The sequence below is a fragment of the Montipora capricornis genome, chromosome 10 (genome assembly GCF_036669925.1).
Source record: "Montipora capricornis isolate CH-2021 chromosome 10, ASM3666992v2, whole genome shotgun sequence".
NCBI classification, from domain to species: Eukaryota; Metazoa; Cnidaria; class Anthozoa; order Scleractinia; family Acroporidae; genus Montipora; species Montipora capricornis.
Genome location: NC_090892.1, coordinates 33004038 through 33015675, shown reverse-complemented (window position 1 = coordinate 33015675; position 11638 = coordinate 33004038). Strand labels below are relative to the sequence as shown.

At 38.3% G+C, this 11638-nt stretch overlaps 1 protein-coding gene across 1 annotated transcript in view; it reads left to right on the top strand.

Moving 5' to 3' along the window:
- The window catches only part of LOC138019334 (uncharacterized), a 1708-nt gene extending 127 nt beyond the window's left edge, over positions 1–1581 (top strand). The window contains exons 1-3 of the mRNA XM_068866086.1: positions 1–273; positions 488–646; positions 874–1581. The exon at positions 1–273 is cut by the window's left edge and continues 127 nt beyond it. Coding sequence (XP_068722187.1) covers positions 1–273; positions 488–646; positions 874–1398 — 957 coding nt within the window. The 3' untranslated portion in view covers positions 1399–1581. The remainder of the gene's footprint in view (positions 274–487; positions 647–873) is intronic.
- The last annotated feature ends 10057 nt before the right edge of the window (positions 1582–11638 follow it).

The following is an 11638-nucleotide window of genomic DNA, read 5'->3' as shown; positions in this document are numbered from 1 at the left end:
TTCGAGCTCCACGAGGATTACATACCGTCCAATTTTATGCAGGCTGACGTACACATCAGAAGCAAGCGTCATTTGGTCTTTGCCACAAGCCAGCAGCTGGATCACCTATGCCGAGCCAAGACTTGGTACGTGGACGGCACCTTCAAGCTCTGTCGTCATCCTTTCACCCAACTGTTTTCCGTCAATGCGTTTGTCAAAAGCGGTGACCTGGCGAAACAAGTCCCCCTATTGTTTGTGCTAATGTCCGGCAAGAAAAAACGAGACTACCGTGAGGTGAGTAGCATGAAATGTGCATGTCGCTTATGGCTTGTTATTAGTCTACATTTCTCAGATAATGATGTGGCATAAAAAAATTTGTGAATTTCAAGGACTTTTCAAGGACCTAAACTTTTTAAGACGGGTACTAAAATTCAAGACCTTTTCAAGATTGTGCGAACCCCTAGTTTGTATGACAATGTTATAATATTTTTGTGTTTGCTTTTTCTAGGTGCTTCGAAAAGTTCTTGCATTGCTTCCCTCGTCCCCAGCAGTTACGAAAATTGTTCTTGATTTTGAATCCGCGCTGTGGCTAGTTTTCCGTCAATTAATGCCAGACGTTTCACTGCAAGGCTGTTTGTTTCACTGGACACAAGCTTTGTGGAGAAAGGTGCGTGCTTCGTGTTTTTCCATAGGGTTTTCAATTCCCGTGTAATTTCCACTGTGGCCTTGAGCCCTTTTTTGAAGCTTTATAACTGTAGCAAAAAGGTTACAATTCACGACCCCGACCAGCGTGGTACGGCCCACCTGGTTCAGTGTAGTGTGAACTAAACTTACCCAAGGAAAACAAAAAGAATACTTGTATCTAATATAATTACCTGCTTGTCTTACTGATAGGTCCAAGCACTTGGACTAGAACACCCGTATCGATCGGATGACGCCATTTACAAGTACATCAGAAAAATAATGGCACTTCCCTTCCTGCCAGAGGCGAACATCGTACCTATCTTCCAACGGCTCAAGGTCCAGGCAACGACGCCTCTTCTCCAACAACTTGTTCAGTATGTGGCAGATACATGGGTTTTCAGCACCATGTGGCCTCCTTCCTGTTGGTCTATATTCATGGTTCCTGTCCGAACAAACAACGATATAGAAGGGTGGCACCACAGCATCAACAGACACGCTAAAGGAAGAACTCAAGTTCCATTTTACCTTCTGGTTCACCTTCTTCACCAAGAGGCCAGGCTGGTCACAATACAAATCCGGTTCATATCTGAGGGTAAACTGTCACGTATACAGAGGCGCAAATATCGTCTGCTACAGGCTCGGCTTTTTACCCACTGGGACGAATTTAGTAACAATGAAATTTCTGCTCTCCGCCTACTTAAGTTGTGTTCGTACATGAACGGTCCCAGATCCTAGATACCTGAATTTTTACTAACCTTCAATCCTTTAATCATTTTGTTAATATTATTATTTATTTGAAATTGGCTTCATCGCATTTTGACTACATAATTATTGTAGCGATTTCAGTTTTTTAAAGTGCGTTGCCTTAAGTAGTTTGTAAATATTGTTACTTATTTGAAATTTGTAATAAATCATCACAAGGACATCATTTAGTGGAAGCTGTGTTGATTTTTATAAGGGGAAGACTCGCCTTGATCCGTTAATAGTTTTCATAATCCAAGCCAGTTGGCGCATTTCCCGGTTTTCAAAACTTTTCGAAACTCCGCACTGTAAAAGCTTCGTTCCCCCTTAGTGATTCCAACATTCAAACGCTCTTCGGTGATGCAATTTTCCCTTTCGTAAACAAGCGATGCCATTTGGACGAGAAAATTTCACTGTCAAATTGCGGAAAAAATACTTAATCTAGGACTAGAAAAAAAAATTATTAAAGTTGATGGGACGATGTCGAACTCGGTTCAATGATTTGCGAGGAATTGTACTTAACCTCTACACTACCGAAGGTGATCCTGACAAACACTTGTAAGCTAACCTATAGAAACCATGCCACACTATTGCTATGCCGGTGAGTGCTATAATAGCTCTCACTAGAGTCACCAAAGCAATACGAGATGATGATGCCTTGGTGGCGGCGAGATAACCCTTGGTGGCGAGTTTACTGGTGGCGAGGTGACCATAAACCGATGATCAGTCCATGTATTTTGGAAATAGTTCAGTAGTTGTGTCCGTTTCAATTCTCTACAAAATTCGCCCTTTGTAATGTGTTTTTATTCATCTTTCTCGGCAGAGAAGACTCGACAAAACATATGCAATTTAAATCCTTTGGTTGTGAGGACAAACTGTTGTCAACAATGCAAAGCCTGTAAATATAAAAGAGCCGGCGAGTGTTATCTTGTAGCGTCACAGCGGCAAAAATGATTCCCGGGTCTACATTTGTATAACCCAGAAGTGTTTATTGACATGATGTCTTATACATGTACGTATGAAGAGCTTACTTACCAATTTTCAGGATAACTTTTAACTTTTTGGCAGGCGCCGGGCAAGTCACCACAGTGAAAAAAACATCAATGATTCCATTTCCATCCGATGAGAGATTTTGAATTCAGCGGTAAAAGACTTCGCAGCCGACAACTGTGAGCTTTGAATTAACACACAATTTGTCGTTATGGTGACGAGTAAAGAATCTCAACGTCGTGCAGAGCCTGGGTTCTGGTACAAGTGTAAAGATGCCGTGACACTGAAATGTTTCGTGCAACTTTTCTCACAATGTTTTGTTGGCATTGTGGCGAGACAAGTTGCGCGAAACATTTCACAGTGTAACATACCCTGCAAAGTTTGAAAGAAAAGCACTTAACAGGGTGAGATGTTGCTTTCTATCCCGTACATTCTGGTGTTGTGTTCGCTGGTAATACCCACAGCAACTATACCAAAACAACAAATTTTCGCTCAAAAACTCGAAGGAAAATTCGGGAAGAGCGAATTTTCGCTCGGTATATCGGAACAAATTATCAGTGAATGCGAATTTTCGCTCGAAATTTCGGAACGAATTATCGGTCAAAGCGAATTTTCGCTCGAAATTTCGGAACGAATTGTCGGTCAAAGCGAATTTTCGCTCGAAAATTCGCGTCAACTACAACAATAGGCATTGCGAAAATTCGGCGAATTTTCTACGAACTTTCGCGCTGGACAAAAATTCGCCATTTTTCGTCGAAAAGCCCCGAAATTCGCGCATTTCGTCGAATTACGTTCTCATTACTTTTTCACAATACTGTATGTCAATGCCTCCAGAAAATGACAGTACTGTAGCAGCTCTCATAAGGTAAATTCTGATTGGTCAATTTGTCCTTCAAGGTATTGAGGGTATCGAACCAATCACAGAGCTCAATGGTATTTGCATTTAACTGCTTCTCGTCTACTCACTGCGTTTCAGCTCAAAGGCTGGTTTACACGGTGCGACTTGTCGGCCCGAGTTTTGGTGGTGGCTTTGAAAAAAATTGGCCCGACATAAAAAATATATTTTACTGCCACAGGTTTTTTACGTCGGGTCGATTTTTTATGTCACCGCCAAAAATTGGGGCGACAAGTCGCACCATGTAAACTGGCCTTAAATCTCCTGCTTTATCAATTCTCAGCTTTTTCTTTCAATCATTTATATTTATCATCTCGCCATACAAATATATCTCAACCTTTGTCGGTCATCATTACTGGAGAAGTTTCAACTAGCGAGTGGTTGTAGGCGACCAGACTTCTGACATTTCTTTTGTGGTAAGTGCAGCTTTTAATTTTTCTCTCTATTTTTTAATCACAAAACGTTCACTTCGAATTTTGTAAGAAGAGGAAAAGTGTCTCGTTTATTTCCACTCATTATTTCTGACAATTTGTATTTAAGCTTAATTTGTCTTTTTGGATTTTAGGTCAACTAAGTTTATTGGAAAAAAAGCTGGAAAAAACTACCATTTTTCTCCATGACACAAAAATTTCGTATATCGCTCGATATCTGTTGAGTATGCACGACGATTATTGAGCGCGCTATGACCATTTTGGACATTGTCACAATGTGTTGAATAATAATTTCAGATATATACATGCGCCACGTAAATCAAGAATAACTGAAATTCGACGTGTTTTTGTTTCATGTGTACTACAGGAGTGTGTAAAAACTGTCGACTATGGACAAAGATACGACTTTTCGTTTTTGCAGCTATTTTCGCACACCCAGCCCGAGTTGGTGACACTTAGCTCACTTTAAAACTTAAATATAAATGGATAACGACACAAGTTTATAATACAAATTTGACACCAAGTAAGGCTAGTACATGTACATGTAGTTAAAAATGATACGAAAACAACACTGACGTAGGGTGGCAGTAAAGCTAGCTAACTAATTTGCATGATTCGAAACGAAGCATTTATAACCTTTAAAGATAAAATTCTTTAAGTCATTTTACTTGTCTGTTAATTAAGTTAATAAGGGGACGAAAAAAAAAAACCAAAAAAATTAAAAATAAATATATCTTGTTTAGTTTAATCTTATTTCTATTCCGCTTGCTATGAAACATCAATTTGTTTTATCCATTTATCACTCCATGATAGGTCACACTAGCCTTTTTCTCTGCAGGTTTAAAATTGAGATTTCATTTTCATCAAAACAAAGCATGCCCAGACCATTTTCGAAGGTTTATAAAATCAGGCGAACAATAAATCCTGTAATTATAACTTCAAGTGAAGAAAGAATCTGCGGAAAATTCATCTATACAGTTACATTGCTGAATCTCACATTCTACTACCAGATATCTGCACCTTTCCTTTAAGAAGATACCTCTTGATATACTCTTTGTACTTTTTTTCTATGGTGCCTTAGTGTTCCACAGAAAACCCTTTCTTCCCTTTCAGCCCAACTCGTAGTCCTCTGCAAAATATCCATTCTTGTTCTACTGTTTCGGTATCACTACGATATACGAAAACTTCTCCAGGGCGCTGGTCGAGAAATTTTATGGTCTGGTTATCGTTTTCAGGCAGCTCTAAAATGTGACCCACATAAAATTTGTGGGGGTAAAATACAGCCACCCATTCCGAGATTTCCAAGTCCTTAAATTCCTGTTAGAGATACAATATATCTGATCAGTGGTTCAAGATTTTCATCCTTATCAAGTAAGGGCTATACGAAAATATAATACAAAAAACATGAAGTACAATTTAAATGTTCTCTTTAACCCGAAAAAACGTTCGCACCATGTTCTTACTGTAAACGTTACTTGACTGTATAGCATTTCCGGAAAGAGATAAGGACATTACCAGGAAATTTAAAGAAGAAAATTGTGAGCTGAATCAGTATCAAATTCTTTTGACGTATGTGCATCTGGGTTAATTTCAGCCTCTATGTTCTTATAAAAAAAAAGGCACATTAAAATTCTAAAGCAAGGAAGAGAACGCCATATAAGGACAAGGGGTGAGTGTAAACATTTAACACTCGTTAACTGGTCGGGTTCTGTGTTTCTTTGTCCCTTACTTTGTATTTTCTCAGTTTCATCTTCCTATTCAATTAAATAAAACATGTAATAGTTCAACACATAGCAACTACGAAAATTGAATGAAAGATCTGTCAGATGAGTATTGTTTATAAACGTAAAAACGGATCAATTAGTATTCATAACTTAAAACGCTGTTTCCTGAGAAGGATGACATGACTTGAGCGAATTAAAAGTGCGACTTTTATGCTGTTGTCCATGTGTGATTTTTTTGCTATTGTTTGTAATGTGTGACTTTTTTGCTTTTGTTTTGAAAATGGAAGCACCGTAATTGGTAACATTTGGAAGCAAATTGTTGTAAGTACAGCGACGTGGTCAACAAAATTTCCCGTAATTCTGGGTGCGCCTTATAACAGGGTATTTAGGTGAACTTTTCATTTTACTTACTAGTCACAATCGTCTTCGAAAGTTTAGGGTGCGTCTTATAACCGAGTGCACCTTATAAGTGAATAAATACGGTATATTGTGCCAAATGTGAGAAAAAGTGTGCAAGTCATGAAAATCAGCCCACTAATTACTTTTTGACACTCAACTAAAAACTGCTTTACCACATAATTATAACTAAACCTGCAACTAACTACGTTTTTTCTTTGTACTCAGCATTTAGAAGAGGATTCAGACATCGAAGAACCACAAAGCACTGATCCAACCGTGAAAGAATCCAGGAAACGCTCAGATTATTTTGCCTGGTCCAATACTGGCACAGAGACAGAAGATGAGGGAGGTGATGATTGGGACCCAGCAGGGGAGACCACAGAGGATGATGGTGCCACAGAGGATGAGGAGGAGTTGCCACAAGATCAACATGACATCAAGTAAGAAGAGATTTATAGTACACTAGAGTAATGTGATGGAATAGTGTAGTACAGTTTTCAGAAGAATTAGGTATTGACTGACATTTCGACCACCTGAATGTAGTTCAGATTTTTTAGACTAATACATTAGCGTTATGCCAACTAGTAACACTAGTTTGTTCTTTTTAATAATACTTTGTTGAATAAAAAGATGAACACAAATAATACATGGGAAAACATACAGAACATGTAAAACGTTGTTACCAAAGTAGTATCGTTCATTTGCTCTGTTGATGATTGTTTGCTACAGTTGAATGAAATAATGGATTTCATGATCATTTACTTTGTTGTGTTATATATTGAATGTGTACATGATCATTCTAAATTCAGTTTACTTATTATATTATTTTCTTTTTCAGAGTGGATCCAAACAGCCCTGACTATGCCTACAATCAGCCCAAATTCATTGTATTTTATGAGATGCTGCTGAAGATTTTCCTGCTATTTTGTTTCAACTGTAAAGCTGAGAATCCACAAGTTTCCATGCAGCAGAATGGCACAATGGTGACAGTAAGGCAGCAGTGTACTGAGTGCAGTGGATATGTTTGGACCTCACAAACTTACATGCCACAGGGAAAGTACCGTATTGGCAATATGCTGCTGAGTTTTGCTTCTCTGATGGCTGGTGCCTCGATCAGTAAAATGTTGCTGGTGTTTCGGCACATGGGACTGGCGTGCTACACTCCACGGACCTTCTTTGCACATCAGCGGTCATTCATCTTCCCAATTGTGATCCATCATTGGGAGACTTATAGAACTGGGCTTGTCAGTAAACTCAAGAACATGAAAGATGTAGTATGGTCTGGGGATGGCCGATTTGATTCTATGGGGCATGCAGCCAAGTATGGAGTGTACACAATGTTGTGCACAACCATAATGAAAGTTGTCCACTTTGAACTTGTTCAGGTAACGTCATTTTGTTTCTAAAAGTTATGCATATACTTAACATGTATTTTGATGATCTCGTACATGTGGGGCAGGTCAAAAATTATACAAACAACTAAAAGTACCCAGCAATATTCTACACAGAGACGTGTGATAAGAAGTTTAGTACCAACTAAACCAGTTTGTTACTGTGGAGATACACAGTGTAAATAACTGTATTAGATATTTACCATTCTTATCCACAAGTAGTGTTATTTCCACTGCATGGATCTATTCCCTTGATTGCATGGCTTCAGTGACCGAAAATTGCCAGTCGCCATTTTCCCTATAGTTTTGCCTGCACAATTTGCCCCATATATCAAATCCCCTCACTCATGAAACACGAAAATGGAGACTGGGTACATAAACCAGGATTAAGCATGATAATTTTTATTATTATTCAACAAAATTGTTACAGTCTGCTGGTTTTTATAAATGCTCTTTTTTTAAAATTTCTATAGTTCTAGTTGGTTTCACATGCATTTATAATTAGTATACATAAATTTATATTTAGGATCCACTCCTAAGTGATAAATTATAAGAACTGAAGGGCATTTTCAGTTGAACATTCACAGTTGGCCAAACAGCTGCTTTATTTATTTATATAAATCAATAAAGTAGGTCCTCCAGGTCTGCCAAAAATATTCAAACAATCTAGAAAGTAACTTTCTTATATCTTTATAGGCAAACGAGACTGGGGGGAGTCAACAAACAGAACTTGAAGGAGCAAAACGGTGTTTTGCCTTTTTGGAGCAGCTTGGTTTGACCGTCAGAGTCTTTGTCTCTGACCGTCACAGAGGAATTGCGAAGTGGATCAGGAAAACTTGCACACAAACAACACAGTATTATGACATTTGGCATGTAGCACGTTCTATCACAAAGAAGCTCCTGTCAGCAAGCAAAGAGAAAGGCTGTGAGATCATCAAGGAGTGGGTGAAGGGGATTCGTCAACATCTATACTGGAGTGCCACATCAACCAAACCTGGGTTTGGCAGCCTTATACTTGCAAAATGGAACTGCTTCATGCGCCATGTCTCAAATAAGCACACTGACCACCCCGATCCTCTCTACAAGACTTGCAAGCACGAAGAACTTCAACCAAGAAAGTGGATCAAAATTGGTGAGCTTTAATGTGTGATTTGTTGACCTTACATGTTTATAACCAGGGCTTCGATTAATTTGAAGTAATTAAATTTTACATGTGTAGACACTGTTTAGTTTCTTTCAACTTGACACTTGACAGCTAGTCAAGAAAAAGAATATGGTTTGGAGTTTTTTTTGCAGCCATACTTTCTTCCTGCTAAGCTGGCTGGTAGCCTCAACTCAACTCGCAAGAATTTTTATATCTGATCACAAGGCAGCTGAGAGCTAGGAGTGATCCCTGATTTATACCAAAATTAATGTGGTTGATCAGACGTTTCTCCTCATGTACCATTCATATGCAAATTAATACATGTTGAGGTCTAACAGGTTCTATGTAATACAGAAATTAAAGTTGATAAAATTTGTCTTGTAGGTACTGTTGCCTATGACAGACTGAAAAGTTTGCTCACTAGCACACTGCTTTTGGGGGATATTAAAAAGCTCTCTTCAGATGCTCAGACAAGTTGTCTGGAGGGCTTTCATGCAACCCTCAACCACTGGCACCCAAAGATGATTGGGTTTTCTTGGTTTGGAACCTTTTGCAGGTATTTCAAGTTTTCTTTAGACCATGATGCAATTTTAGAAAATGTATATAAAGCGGTACTACAAGCCAATAATATTGATGCTACATTGCCTTTGCTGCATTGCCTTTGCTATCTGAGTGAGTGCAACATGAAGGTCACTCCCCCAGATGGCGAGTGCTCCAAATTATAAATTTCCAGCCCTGCTGTAAACAGTAGTAATTAATTATATTTATTTTTGTTCTATGTCCATTATATTTTCAGGCACATCCTTGCAGTCCTTCATTTTAATGAGAATGTCCACAGAGACACGCAGTTGACTAAGGATGGTGAAAAGTACTACCGAGTAACATACCCCAAATTTAAACTTGGTGAGGAGGTGGTAAGAGAGGTGGTTAGACCACCTACTTATGGTAAGTCAAAATTTGCATGGGTAACAACTTTAAAATGCCATCAACCCTACCATTGTTTCTACACTAAATGAAATGTATTATTTGCCTTGATGTTGCCTTTTGTTACAAGTGCAGCATTTTCCTTGAATTTCATGATTTTTGGCCCTCTTTTACTCTACCTGTGGTCTTTTGGGAATTAGGAGATTCAATTTAGGGAAAAATACAATGTAGTTGGCAGTTTAATGTAACTTATCAATGATGATGAAAGAGGCCACCTAGGACAATCTTGCTTGAAATAAAAGTTGTAAACCATGTGTGACTGATAATATTGCATACAATGTATATACAGGTGGTAATGAAATGCTTATACTTGTAAATTAATTTCATTGTACTTAGGCTATGTTGAAGATATGAAGAAACTGCTGTTTACTTTGACCAAACCAGAGATGACAGAAGTGTACAACAGATATGCAGCCAAGGTGCCAGAGCCTCTCAGTGCACAGTTTAAGGACCGCTTGGATAAACCATCAGCAGTGAAGGCATACATGGAGAAACATGAACAAAGAACCAGTGCGACGCTTTTCCCAACAAGTTTGTTTTTTTGTTTTATTTTTGAAATGTTACATATTTGTTATTGCAACACATGTAAGTTTACAAGCAATAGTGTTGTACTTGTACATGCTTCTTGTGAATGTTTGCATGTGCAGACTAGGCTAAGTACACATACTGGGTTATGCTAACATCTAATTGGCTACACCAGGGCATTTTAAGTTTCAACAGAGGTGCCCCTGAGAGCAAGCAAACAGAAAATATTTGATGAAATCAATTTTTATATTGAAACTACCTACTAAACCCAATTTTATCTTTCTTTTATGCAGGTGCAGAGCAAGACACTTTGCAACAAAACTCTTCTATTGTTGAAACAAAAGCTGACACAGCTGGCTCAAGAACAGTTAGAAAGTGTTCCAAATGTAAAAGGCCAGGTCACACCAGAAGAAATTGCAGAATGTGTGCAAATGTGCTTACATTTCATTCAATAGTGTGCATGCTTATGTTTAGGAAATGAAACTGCAGTTTGTTTAGTAATCTAGCAAAGGATTCAATTCTTGCAGTCTCTGGGCAGTGTAAATATTAATAATTTGATAATCTTTGACAAAAAAGCAAAGTGTTTCAACTTGTTTGCATGAAGATCTTGTGTAATAATTGCCCCTGTAAAATTATTCAAAATTTCCCACAAAAATGACCTCCCTTGAACAATGGTCCTCCTTAGAGCAGATGGAAGGAACAATGGCATTTGAGGCAATACAGTAATTTGAACAATGAGACGTTTACATTCCAAACATATTCAACTAGGTTTTATTACACAGAATACAATAGGAGAAACTTTTTAGGCATTCCTATAGCCTGTTGTTTGTCGGTGTAGGGTCTGATAACGTGTCCTGATGTTGTGAGATATGCAGGCTGGAAGTGGTCTTGTGTTATCCCATCCCATGTACAGTACCGCTCAGAAATACGTTAACCAAAATATGCGCACAATACGCGTATGTCTGCACGCGTATGTGCGTATACCTATACGCGTATGTGCGTATATCCATACGTGTATGTGCGTATACCGATATACGCGTCTGCCTCATTAGCTTGCTTATTGTTTTGCTTATTGTTATAAGCTTGACAGCACTAAAATAGTACACGACTACGAACTACATGACAAAGACGCACTTCCACAAACAGCTGTCGCGTTCGGAATACAACGAACCGACGCACGGATGTTTATTTCATGGATTAACATACAGTTCAGGTTCAGAGTTATTTTGTTCCACACCATCAAAAGAGAGAATTAATAATATACAAAAGGCACACCATCAATAAACATGCAATTCTCGGAAAATCTTCGAGTTTACCTCGCCGAATTCGACGGAAGTTCTACTCCTATTTGAAAGGTGTTGCATTACCTGTCACGATTTCCTCAGCTCTTGATGTGAGTCGTATGCAAATTTTGATAGATCGTTGTTCGGGCATTCCCTTCTACTTTAATTTGCTATCAGTTTAAAACCAGCAGTATCAAAATGATACGATACTAAAGAAATTGTTTCCCATTTATGAGTTGGTCGCTTCTCTTCATAAAAAGTTTTTAATTGAACGGAAAGGTAAAATGGAAATGAATTGTTGATTTATCTTTCGATTGGATCAATTTCACACCCGTGAATATTATTTTTCACTCCCAATTTCACCGCGTGAATTTTAACCCTTAATTTCACGACGTGAAAGTTTTTCCCGATCATTCACGGCATGAATAGTTTCATGCCAAGAGTGAAAGTTTCTTATCGTAGTGATTA